The sequence below is a fragment of the Numida meleagris genome, chromosome 6, assembly GCF_002078875.1.
Source record: "Numida meleagris isolate 19003 breed g44 Domestic line chromosome 6, NumMel1.0, whole genome shotgun sequence".
NCBI lineage: Eukaryota > Metazoa > Chordata > Aves > Galliformes > Numididae > Numida > Numida meleagris.
Window position 1 is genome coordinate 42,000,582 of NC_034414.1, and position 14,058 is coordinate 42,014,639.

The 14,058-nt window shown below is 36.5% G+C and overlaps 1 protein-coding gene across 1 annotated transcript in view; it reads left to right on the plus strand.

Moving 5' to 3' along the window:
• Window positions 1-14,058, plus strand: part of TSHR (thyroid stimulating hormone receptor) — a 56,605-nt gene that overhangs the window by 38,306 nt on the left and 4,241 nt on the right. Inside the window, exons 8-9 of the mRNA XM_021403104.1 lie at window positions 7,343-7,420; window positions 13,257-13,445. Of these exons, the coding sequence (XP_021258779.1) occupies window positions 7,343-7,420; window positions 13,257-13,445 (267 nt within the window). The remainder of the gene's footprint in view (window positions 1-7,342; window positions 7,421-13,256; window positions 13,446-14,058) is intronic.

The window sequence follows — 14,058 nt, forward strand, 5'->3', positions numbered from 1 at the left end:
ATTTGAAAAGATTCAAGTTAACCTAAAGAATTGGAGAAGGTCTTATTTTCTTCACATTTATTTATTCATTCATTCAACTTCTCTATGAAAAAGAAAGCTTTTTCTTGATGATATAGTGTTTGCATTAATGCCCACAGAAATCGCAAGAAGTAAAATATGGCTAAATGAATCCAGCATCTTGACTAAATCCAAGCTTTATATGCAGTGCTTAATCTTTTCTAACTGTTAGCCAATAGACAAACTGTGTAGCTCTTCAGCTTCTCATGTACTGATGAAACACATTTTAAATAAGATTTTATAGGATTTATTATTATTATTATTATTATTATTATTATTGCCTATCTGATATTGTGCAAGTGCTATTGCTTCTGGCCTCACTGGAATTTTCCATGCTATTAAAGAATCAAGTGAAAATGGAGTTTTACATGATTCAGAGTCTGGAGCATTCTTCTTTATTGGACTGGGTAGAAGCAGAGAAGGAGAAAGCATGTAAAAGGTTCTGAAAATACTGCATTCCTTCTTTCAGAAAAAGTTTATAATTAGTATTGTTAATTTTCTTGTATTTCTTAACTTACAATTATTGTAAGTTAATTTTTCCAGAGGCTGTTTATGATGTACTAGTTAAAATTATTTAAATAAATAAATAGAAAATAAAAGCAGGCTTACCTTCAGGGCTTTGTATGGAAGTAAAAATGGTTCATGACAACAAAGAGCTTTCTCCTAATTAAATCATATAACATTTACCTGGAGCAAAGCACAACTCCAAATTTACAAGGCAAACTATGAAGCAGAACATCAGTGGTGAAGTCTTTATCTGTTAGATAAACTATATTAAAATTTCTAAACTAATTTTCTTAAGTAGTTTGATTACCATGTTCCAAGATAAGGTATAATTCTCTTAAGTGCAAGGTTGGAGATTTGTTGTTTCTAGCCGCAGCATTAAGTTAATGCAAGAGGTAAATATTTCATTTTCTTTATTATGACATTTTTAATTTGAACTCTCATTTACCTGGCAATGCACAGCAAAGAAAGTACCTGTTTTCCTCTGGGTCTGATCCAGGGCCCTTTGGACTAGTTGAAACTAGGAGCAAAAAGAAAAGAGGAGAAAAAGAGTAAGGGAAAGAGATTTTCATGGGTTCTGAATGATTACTTCAAAGAATAAAGCGATCAAAAAAGGATAGAAAACAAAAACTCATTTTTGATGAATCATTCAAAGATTCCATATATTATCTATAAATAGTAAGAAATTTTGGGAATTCAAGAGGATACTTTCTACCATGTGGTATGTCTTTCAACCAGCCTTGTAGTACTGAAAGACATAATTCAGAGAGGTTGAAAACAACACAGATATAGGTCTGGAGTTGTGCATAAATAATTGTCATTATCACATTAAACAATGGTGCTGCCTATTAAGTCTTCTTATTCAACAAGGATCTATGTTTATAGCAAATCATGATGTCTCCATAGATGTTTTATAATGGTAGGGAAATGAAGGAAGACGAATGAAGAGGTGAACTATACTTTTACTGAACAGTGTCCATCGGAAAGTTGAATCATCTAAGGCACCATTAAATCCCATCACTTCTGCAGAATTCTACAAAGTGGTGCTCCTCCAGCTATGTTTATTTCTGCAAGGAAATTGATGAGGAAAGAAGTTTCTTAAAAATATAGTTCCAGTGAATAGCAAAATGCATGAGATGAGCTTTTGTAATGCTAAATTACTGAAATGCTGAGTGTGCAATTTCAAAATCTAATTACAAAAATAACTCCAAAACAATATATTTATTTTGGTATATGCTCCCAGGGATCATTTTTAACACTTGGCCAAGCTCAGAGACAAGATAAACAACAGTGTAGTAGAAGCATATGATGAATCCTTAACATTGCTCACATCTTTTGCAGGCTTTCCATTTCTTTAACTTCCAGTTAATAAACAAAGAGGATGTTTAATTAGACTAATGCACTACATGTCCAGAGCCCATATAAAGAATGTAAAGATATAAAGAAGTAGTTTTTACAATAGGGATGGCGAAGCGCTGGAACAGGTTGCCCAGAGAGGTGGTAGATGCCCTGTCTCTGGAGTTATTCAAGGTCAGGCTGGACGGGGCTCTGAGCAATATCGACAGCTGATCGAGCTGTAGGTGTCCCTGTTCACTGCAGGGACTTGGACTAGATGAGCTTCAATTGCCCCTTTCAACTCAAATGATTCTATGATTCTGTGAGCTTCTAAAGCTAAAATCAAGAACTGCTTTTCCTCAGATGGACTACCTAACTTTTTGCTTTATGAAATATGCATTGATAATGACTGGATATTCATATCTTTTTCGTGCTCTGACACGACAGTGTTCTGTTTTACACAGTAGTTTAAAATATCCTATTACTGTTTCATGTCCTCTTAAGGTCACTGATGCTGCTCAGCATAATATAGTAATGTTGTCCTGGTGGTAATATAGACTTAATGAAGTCTCCTTTCTTACTCCTGGAACTTGAACTCACAGATGTATAGTATAAATCATTGGCATGGTTAGCTGATTGATATGACTTCATTTATGGCACAGTTAAACCATCACCATGCCCTACTCTATACTTCCTGCACACTTTGCACCGAGATGTTAATGTTTATCTGATTGCCTTCCACTAACTTTCCAAACTGACTATTATTCTAGTGTCCTCACTGAAGACAGATATTCTCAGCCTTTCAACCTTTGTTTTAACACATACCACTATTTGACATGTACCACTATTGTGGTTTACTTTTCTGCACTGCATTTAAGTGACATTCTATACCATTTATCCATGCATAGAAGTGGGATTAAAGACACTTTTGCAGGGAGTTATGTTGGCTATACGTAAACTTCCTTTGTCAAATGACTGTTTACCAAAGTCTTATTTTTTTTCCATTTGCAAGAGGTATCTATAAAAGATTAAACAACTGAAATCAATTTTCATCAGGAAATTATATGTTCTGATAAGCCTGAGTCACCTGCATGAAAACTGGCAGCTAACACTATAGCCCCTCCTTGATAACACATGGTTATGAACTTTCCATAAGTCTCCGCTGGACAGTTTCTATTTGTCAGTTTGAAGATTTTTATCACATATGAGAACTATTATATTTCAGGTTTATCACTACGTTATTCAAGTGTCAGGGGAAAATATTTCACAACTGGACAAGTGATTTATCTGGCTGTATAATACTATCTAGTTACCAAATCAGACAGGTTTAATTAGATCAGGCAGGTTTTTGTGTCCTTCAGAACCACCGGATTATTCTTAGCTCTTGCTCTGGTTTTGGTTTTTGTATTAACTTGCAGATAAAATCCTGAGGAAATCTGCAAAATAAAGGAATACCTCAAAACAAAGACTGTCATTAGCTCAAAACAAAGACTGTCATTTACAGAGGTTTGAGTTCTTCTCAAAAACTACAGATGTAAGGTGATACTATAATACTTCATATTTTTAAAGAAACAAAGTTTATTTCAAACAACAGTAGATGAGGAGAAACAATAAGCTATTTTTCTCTCTAAGAAGCAAGGCTTTAAGTATTGGCAACATCCAGTGAATAACGCGCCAGAAATTTTATTCTGGCATGGCTCCCTAAGACTCTATTTTGAATAATCCAGCTGAAGAGCATTTACTTCTGCTCATTTCTTACTGCGGTGATCAATGTGAGCTTGAATACAACAAATGTTATGGAAAAATTGCCAATGACTTCAACCAGGATGGGATTAAAGTCTTTACTTTCTTTTTCTCCAAACCAAAAAACATGTGCACTGACTTCATCATTTTCACAGCTTAACCCCCAGTTCACCTACCTCAATTTGGAAAATTCTTCCAGTGTAGAGGTAAAACGATGATCCTTCTGCTCTTTTCGGAGTTGGCTGACTAATCTCAAATAGTGCTTTTATTACAGAGGTTAGAGTTAAAGAAGGTTTGACAGGTCACATACCTCTGCCTCTAACTGGCACTGTAGGCATAGCATTTTCATTGACATCCTCTGAAAGCAGAGGTAGCAACCTTTCTTTTGTATTTTTTTTGCTTTCCTAGCTACATCACAAGCTAACTTTAAAAATTTTGTAGTAGTTACAGTACCCAACATCCTGACATCAACTGCATCATTGGCAATTTTCTCTGCTTTTATCTATCCTTTTAAACATGACCTCCACAAGGCAGACTCCTGTCCATGCAAGGTTTCTGTCCTTCAGTTGGCTTTAGGAGAAGCAATGTTTTACAGCCATCATATCATATCATATTATTCTTCATCATTCTTGCACTGCAAGACCTCCACCAGTCTTTCTTGGCAATATGTCAAGGGATCCTGATGCTTTTACTTGTTCATCCTGAGTGTCCCACTGTTGTCGCTAACACAAGCTACCTGTCATAATGTGGTCTGGGGCTGTTGTTGATGCTCATAGTCTGCAGTCTCATGTTTTATTCTGTGGTTTGCTACTTGGGCCTTTACTTTTCCCGCTATACAGAAAACTGATAAAAAGGAAACCTATTTTGAATATAAAGGGTATAGTCACAGTTGCCTTGGGCACTATGTTCCTTCAGGACCTTTACAGCACTGATCATTTTGTCATCTTTCATCAATGGGATCATACATTCCCCCCGACAACTTTCCTTGGCAGTTTCCTATGTTCTTCTCCTTAATGAATCATATTGCATTTCTGCCCTGAAGCTCAACCCCGCAGCATTTTACCATCTACACTGCTGTCTTAGTTCAAGCTTCACTCAGAGGTCATGCCTTATCACAGCACAGAAGCAAGATGCTTGGACTGCTGGGTATCATTGCTTATGTAGTGCCCCTCAGCCAAGAGAGCTGGATGCTTATTCCTTCCTCCCCAGGGACTACCATATCTGGTAAATAGCTCTCACTGCTGTCACAGGACTCCATTTTCCAATTAAACTAAGTAAACAAGCATGATTAGATTTGATGCCTGCAAGCTACTTCCCTTGTAAACAGACAGAATTTGACTGAACCAAGTAAAAACAACACAGGTTTTAACTGCCTGCTGAAGGAAGGAGTTATCACAGTGAAGTCCTATCCACATCCCTATGTATGTGTGCAGCGTGTATATACATATATACACATACATATCTATCTATCTATCTATATATATATCACAACCTAATCTTCAGTTTCTTTTCATTGCTCAGCAAATTCAGCATATCCTGTCTATGTTTAAAAGTTCTGGCTGCCTGTAGTCCTTCTTCCTGGCTAACCAGAGGGATACTGGGATTGGCATGAAGTACAACCTCATCAAGGAAATTAATATGCTTAGATATTTCGTGGAGTACATTTTAGCCGAACATTTACTCCGAAACAACATTTTTATTCTAACCCTATGTCAAATATATCCAACTCACACACAAGCTGGCATCAAATGCTTAAAAATAATGCTTGTTTTTCCATTTCATCATGTTCTGTGTATATCTGCTATTTGCAGAATTTCATAAAAGTGTTCAGTGCTCTATATCCACTGTGCCTCTGGCACAAAAGCAGGATGCCTGTGCTTCTACTGTTTACTGAATGTATGTTTTCTCTTTGTAGACCTGCAATTGTGGAATTATCAATACCAATTATTTCTTCCAGGTTTTTCCACTAAAACTCCATAAACTGTCTTGGGCCATTGAGAACAAAAGTCTCTGAAAAAAATGCATAGCCTCTCTAACACAGATTGGAACTTGACTAAATTCACTGCAAACCACATACAAGAGCTGCTCCAAAAGTAATGCCCTATTTTATTGTATTGGCCTACAGCATTGGAGGTGGATGTTGGTGGTGGTATGGCAGTAGAGGTTGAACCTTCCCAACAGTACTCTGTTACATGTTGTTGCTGTGTGACAGATGGCAGCAGAGGGATAGTCTTGACAAAATGGTGTCTGACATGGAAATCCAGATGAAGCAAAGGTGTGTAATTTAGATCCTCCATTCAGAAAAATAGCACCCACTGACATTCATTGGCACTTGCTGAATATTTATGGAGACCAAACAATGGATGTGAGCACAATGAGGCAGTGTGTGGTGTGTTTCAGCAGTGGCAGCAGTGAGTTGAAAGACAAGCCATATTCCAGATTCACCATTGCCACACTACACAATAAACAGTGTCTCGATCAGCTCAACCACACAAATTGGCAGATTATGACCAGAGAACTGTGTGTGGAGCTGAATGTTGGCTTCAATCCATTGGAAACAATGGTGGCCATGTTGGAATATAGCAAACTTTGTGCCAAGTAGATCCCATGAGTAACACAGTAACAGAAAGAACACTGCATGCAAGTTTGTCAGGATCTATTGAACAAATATGAGGTTGAAACTAACAGTTCCCTGGATTGCATCGTTACCAGTAATGAGACATGGTGTCACCACTATAAGCTGGAGTAAAAATGGCAGTCTATGGAGTGGCAACATGTGAATTTCCCATCAAAGAAAGCATTCAAGACAGAGCCTTCATAGGATAAAGTGATGTGCTCTGTCTTTTGGGATAGGAATGCAGTGATCCCTCAGCATTTCCTGGAACCCAGTCAAAACATCTACTCTGACCACTACACTGCAACACTAAGCTGAAGGCTCAAACTTCCGGAGTCAGGACAGAGAAGACAAACTTTCTCTTGCAACAAATGAACACCAGGTCCCATACCAGATTGAAGATCACAGAGCACATTGCCCGTCATGGCTGTACTGTCCTACCACAGCAACTGCATAGTCCAGATTTGGTGTCTTCTGATTTGATCTGTTCAGGCCAATGAAAGATGGACTGCAAGAGCCGTCATAACAGCTGTGAAACAGTGGGTCACCTCTGCTGGTACAGATTTTTTTTTACGAGCACAGCATGTAGGCTCTTGTTCATCGCTGGTGAAAATGAATAGCCAGTGGTGGAGACTATGTTGAAAAGTACTGTTTTGTAGCTGAGAATTTGCTCTATCGAACAGTGTTGTGCTGATTGTATTTCTTATAGTATCTGTGGAAATAAATAAGAGGCATTACTTTTGGAGCAACCTATGTATTTTTTACATTTCTCACATTATCATTTCAGACCATGGTAAACAAGAATTAATCTTAAAAATGATCAAGATTCATTCTAGATTAGTCACTTTTAATGTAATCTAAAAACGCAAAACTGAACTTAAAATTGAGAGTTTCAATTGGGTTGTATTAATCTTTTGAGAGTTCGGTAGCATTGCATTGCCTGCCTTTAACCACACACCTTTAACTTGACTCTGGGATAGGGTGGTCCTTTACATATTATGTTTGTCAATGTATTTAGACAAGTAAACTGAAGATCTTTTACCTATGGATGACTATTTCCAAATGCCTGTGTTTTGTCTCTTTCTGCAGCTATCTGCACAAGAACAAATACCTGAAAGTTATCAATGAAGATGCATTTCTGGGAGTGCATAGTGGACCAACTCTACTGTGAGTAGGAGAAAGTGAAGTAAAGAAAGCTTTACAAATAATATAATTTTGGTTGCAGTTTCTTTTCAACTGTTATCAGTAGTAGAACAGCAGGGTGGGAATAGCAAGTTAACAAAAAGATGATCAGCAATGAAAGCTTTTCTACAGGAAACTGATTTACTCCTAGAATTAGTTTTTCTTCATTTTTTTCTTCTGAAAGATTCTATATTACAATCCGTCTCATGACTATAAAATGGGAGTACAATTGCAAAACTAAGGACTGTAGTACCATACCTGAAAAGGAAATGGAAACAGAGATGAAGAGTGAATTTTAGACAGTATAAATTTACTTTTGGTGCTGCCTTGTCTTCTTTCTTGTGTAATTTGGCTTCCAGTCTCATAGTCATCTGAAGGATTTTAATATATAATTAAGTCATTTTTGGTTCAGGCATCTAGCTGTTGTTAGCTTCATCAGCTGGCATGGGAATCTGTGGACATTGGATCTTCCTCAAGAAGAAAGTTCCATTTAAAATACTCTTTCCTCTTGCAAAATAATTCTGCAGAAAAAGATCACTAGAAGATAAATATTCCGTTCCTCGGGGCAATGAAGGTCATTGCCTACAATAGTCAAAATGATCTCAAAAAATGAGACTCTTTCTGCCTTGCCACCCTAGCAAGCTGGCAGAACTCACCATGTTGAGATCCTTTTACACACTCTTGAAGTTATGGTTGATAGAACATCTATCCCACAGATTTTACTACTCTTTTTCTGATCAGGGCTTCAGCAGCAACAGCAACCTAAAGACTGAAATAATTACTTTGGGCCCACTCCAGCGGGGTAATTTTCTTCCATTTTGACTTTAAAGAAAGCCAGTGGAAAATATCTAAATTATCTAATATCTAATATATAACTAAGAATTATACTAGATATATTACATGAGTTTGGGCATGCTCTAGGTAGTATATTTAGGTTAGGTGGTATATTTAAACAGATATTAAAAATCTAGGTGTATTTCTTCTTATAAATTTGCAGTTTGCAATAGCAAAGAAAGATGGGAGTTGGATCACTGAAAAGAGGAGAAAAGATGCCAATAATTCTGATTCCTCTGTCATTGCTGTATATTCAGATGTATGCACTGCTCCCTTTGAAAAACTATTTTAACAGCATAATGACAGGGCACTGCTTTTATCCCAAAAATGAATTCTTGGCTAGGATTCAGAGGACCTGGTTTACTAAAATATATCAACAGGAGATGCCACCTAGAATACAAGCTCAGCAGAGTACAATAAAAATATAACCAGGCTTACTGTATAGTTAGCTTTTGCAAAATATACAGTCTGAATTCAAAACATTATTAATTCTTGCATAAGATACATGTGAACAATTAATTATGTGTAGAAAGCAGAAGCATTTTTTTAAAGCATTGCTTCCCCTCATAGGAATCAGTCCTACCTTAGGAAGATCCACTCTGTTCATGCCACTGGGTAAAAACAATTTTTTAAGCAATGGGAACAGTCTGCATTCTGTTAAGCAAACAACAAGAATTTGTAGATTTAAAGTCTCTCTCCTTAATTAAATAACATGTAGTCTAAGCCCAGTTTAGAATAGCTTTTATAATTATTATAGTACTGCAATACTAAGAAGACTGGGTATGATTAGGTAAAAATTCCTAATTGTGCTACTATACATTCACTCATTTTCGCAATTAATCTGTCTTTGAAATTTTCATTATCATTTGATTTCATACAACTGCATGTCTCTGACTATGAAAAAAGTTTGATAAAACTTACCAGTTACCTCTAGATTTGAATTTCATTTTAAAAAATAAAGTCCAAAAATAATAATCCAGAAAAAAAAATCAAATCTGAGCAGTTAAATATTTGTTTAACACTGATATCATATATACAGATGACACAGAAAACATTTATTAAATCATAAGCTATGTTTTATTTATATATTCATCTGAAGCTTACCTATGTTTATGCAACACTCAATTTCCTATACATTGAAATTTCATGTAAAGTAAGCAACAGCTGAGAAACGTCATAAGATTTATAAGAAGCCACAAGGAAAAACAAAACAGCTACCAAGCCACAGTTTTAAACGCAGGCGAGGGCATTTATGTTAACTGCACACTCCACAGCAAGTATATCTGTTACTGCAAATCAACCACTTCCAAGAGTTGAACGAGCTCTACGCCCCAGCAACATAAATGCTGGATCTGGGCTAGAAATGAACTTTTCTGGCATTTTACCATAACCCTGAACATCTGGTGTCCACCAAAAGGAGTGTGGCTGCCTGGTTTCCATGTCAGCCTGTGGTGGAGGTTTGCAAAAGGCCTTGTGGAAGTCCTAGGAGACTTCAAGAGCAGGTTTTTATCACAATCCTCAGAGAGATTTGTTTCTAAAGCAAGACTTTACCAAAGACCTTCACATGCTGATTCCCTCAGGCACATCATCTTAGATTATACCTTCACTGACTGTATTTTTTGTTAGAATTTAAAAAAAAAAAAGCCTAGTGCAGACATAAGAGCCTGATGGGCATGTGCTTCCACTAATCTTCCCCATGTTCCAAAAGCTGATGGAACATTTGCTGCCTTTGTGATCTGGGACTAAATGGGGCTAAGCTGGAGGATGCACACCTCTTCTACTAATTCAACTCTTTCCTCCTTAAGCTCCTTCAGAACTTTTTAGTGAAAACCATCCAGTCCTGATGACTCATTGTCATTCATTTTATCAGTTTCCTGCCTCTTTTATAGTCAAGTCTATCAGACCTCTTGTACATTTTCTCGGGTAGTTTTAAAAGTGAGCCAGCTATAGCTTAGTAGTAGTAGCAGGATACTCTGCACTGTAAACATGGGTGTTTTAATAATGTCTTAGTTATAGGTATAATTAGATATTAGTAAGGCTGATATAACTGTATTTTTCTTAGTAGTCCAGAATCAGGACTGATCATGCAGTAAAACAGAATAAAAACATCATTCAGGAAAATCTGTGTTCTGTATGTTAATGCAGACCCAGATTCTGTAGTCTGGCAAACCAAGAAGTCCTTATTACATTCTATAGAAGGTATTTGGTAATCCTATGATCATCCTTGATGTAGCTTTCTATACTTTTCTTTACCCATTCTTTTTAATTTACCCATTGTAAACTGCATGTAGTATTTATAGAACTGCATAGAGTATTTAAGATGCAGTCATCTTAGATTTATGGAGTGAAGATTTTCTACTACTTTCCTAAAAATTCTAAGCATTCTATTTCCCTTCAACATTATTGAATAACAATGTGCTGACAATTGCAGGGAGGACTTCAAGACCTTCCCAGAGTGCTAGGTAAATTAAACCTCATTGTCGTCTACATATTGTTTAGATTGCTCTTCCTAAATGCACTTTGCATCAATATTGAATCACATCTACCACTCAGTCACTTAGTATTGCAGGATTCTTCAGCTTCTTTTCACAGGCATCTTTAGCTTTCAATACCCTGTATTATTTTGTTTTATAAAGAAACTTTATTGCTTCTCATCTCACTGTCTTTTCAGATTATTTATGAATATTTCAGTAGGACTGGCACTAGTCTAGGCTCTGTGAACTTCTGCTGCTATGATGTGTATATTCTGATACCATTTTACAATCTTCCTCTTGTATGACAACTTCTGCTAAATTCCCAGGCTTTTCCCCTACTGTTTCTATTTTCTTATTAATCCATGAGAGCCATTCTTCTTGTTACATAATGTCTTAGTTACCACAACCGCCTTTGATACCTGACTTTGTCAAGTCTTTTCAAAAATAAAACTTCATTGTACAAACTGCATCATCTTTTTCCATGTGCTTATATGAGAACATATTCAAAGAATGCCCAAGAATTTGCAACATGCCACTTTTCCCTTCCAAAAAGCCTTAGCATCTCCCATCACACAGCATTTAACCATGTTCCCTTCCTGCAGGTAGCTCCCACCACCATGAGGACTTGATGGAGACCCATGGGGGTTACCAAAAGGCCAGCCATATCTTGGTAAGATCTGCTCCAAGATCTACTTTACCAAGATGTTTTGTTTAGAAGGAGGTCTATATGAAATGGAGAAATTAGTGAAAAATAAAAAGGCACAGGTAAAGGCAGATAAGTTAATTGAGGGATTAAAACATTTGTCATATAATTAAAAGCTGAGAGTTTGGAACATTTAGCCTGGAGAAGGGAAGGCTCAAGGAGCACTTACTTAGCAATGTATACAAATACTTGAAAGGGAGGAGGGTTGGATCTGGCAAAATGCAGCCAGACTCTCAGAGGTAGCCAGCAACAGAACAAAAGGCAAGCACAAACTGAAATACAGAAAAGTTTAGTTCACTGCAAGATAAATCTTCTTTACTGTGTGGGTAGTCAAATGCTTAACAAGCTGACTATACAGGTTGTAGAGTATCCATTTCTTGAGATATTGAGAACTCAACAAGACAAATCTTTGAGCAACCTGCTCCACGTGACCCTGCATTGAGGAGGGAGGTCAAACTGGATGACCTCTAGATTCAACTTATTCTGAGACCCTATAAAAGACAAAATGACAGCAGGGAGCATTCAGACTGTTCTAAAACCCATTTCAGGGGCTCAGCATAAACATGTACAGCCTAATAAAAAAGATCCAGAAGAACAAAAAGAAAGCTGATGTCACTGAAATCAACTAGTTGTGACATATTCAAATACATATAATAGCAAAGAAGCTATTAGATGTAAAAAGCCCTCTTTCAGACAGTGGAAGCAATTTCTACCTTAAAAACTAACACTAGCAAATCAAAAGGAAAAATAAGGCAATGTAAAAACAAGAGATTTAGAAGCAATCTTTTCCAAAGAATAAAATCAGTAATTATTTTCTTTTAGATGCAGGAAACCAGTCAGAGTGGGTGAGACTTAGAGGGGTAACAACAGCACTCTTGGAAAACAATGCATAGAAAAAAGCAGAACTATTTACTAGCATGACGGTTCATGGTGAAAGTACTTAATGCTCCCACAGTAGAAACTTTTTTTTTACTGCTTCACTTCTTTACAGAGCTAACTCTGAGAAATGACCTTGACCTCAAGCGTCATTAGAAGATGTTTGATACAAAGCAAATAAATGAGCGCCAAACACTAGCAGGATCTGATGGTATTCAGCTGGCTTAAGGAAATCCATAAACAGTGCAACATATCTGCTGAGTCAGACTCAATTCCAGAAAAACAGAAAGCAGCAAATATAATATTAATTTTTCTGAGAGCTTCAGAATAGACTGAGATAGAGCATTTTAATTTCAGATTATAAAGGACATTGTTTTAGCAATTATAAGCTGTCTGAACATACTAAAATGAGTCTAAAGGAGCCTAAAGGAAAATCGCTCATCCAATGGAAGATGCAGTTTTGTTAAAGAATTTTGAAAACTTCATTTTTGTACATCGGCTCTAAAGTTGCAAATTTACAGTCCTGGTATTTATCACCTCTACCCTCGTCTATGAGACATCAAAGATGAGCTATAAAAAACATACATACCTAGAAATTATACATAGTATTCCCAATGAAGGCTATATTAATGTACATATAATTAGATATAGAATGGTATATACACTAAAGTAGTAATAGTATCAGAGTCTGAAAATTAAGTGATTTAATCACTCCATGGTATAAAGTTAAGGTTTATTTAGTTCATAAGAATACGCTGTATCTGCTTTTGTGCTTCAGAAGTGGAATATACTTATGCATCTTCCTAAATCCCCACCCTGGATTTTTTTTCTGCTATAGAATTCTATGAAACTCATAAACCACTGTGAGAATCAGAAACGTTTCAGATCCAGTCACTTGCTATTCTCAAGTTTGTCTGTTTCTTCCTTTACATAGGGATGTCTCCAGAACAGTCATTGTTAATCTTCCTGTCAAAGGACTGGAAAGCCTCAGAGAACTAATGGCCAAAAACACATGGACTTTAAAGAAATTACCAGCTGTAAAGATATTTCTTCAACTAATTCGAGCTGATCTGTCCTATCCAAGTCACTGCTGTGCTTTCAAGAACTGGAAAAAAAATAGTGGGTGAGTTTTTAAAGGAAAGAAGACAACTGTTTAGTATTAATACAAAAGTAAATATATCAGAATTTTTATAAACATTTTCTCTAGTTCTAGAGGATATTGTTTGAAACAGAGGGATACAACTTCAAACTGAGAAAGGAAATAATTTTTGATATGACACAGAATTAGTAGGATCTTTGGCAAAGCTCTTCCTTTTGCTAAGCCCAGAAGGAGAATAAAATGGGTAAAAAGAGCAACCAGAAAGTGCTGTAGCAAGGGCAGCAAAAAGAAGTTTTGGAGGGTTTACAACCTCACATTTCAGATGTTTTCTAACTGAAAAGCTGAGAAGATATGATTCTGAAATAACTATTTTGGCAGGATTTCTAGCCTCACATCAGAACAGGTGCTGAGAGCTTCTGGTGAGAAAAAAAAAAGTGTTTATAGATGTTCTGATGGACAGCAACTCATCTGTTAGAGGAATGCATGTGGGGAGGAACAACATGCTGTGGTTAGCAGCACAATTCTAGAATGCAGAATTCAAATCCATTGTAATTTTCTTCAAAGCTGAATAAGGTTAAGAGCTATGAATTATTATTCTGGCCAGCCTCTGATTTAAGAAGACAACCTCAATCTTCAG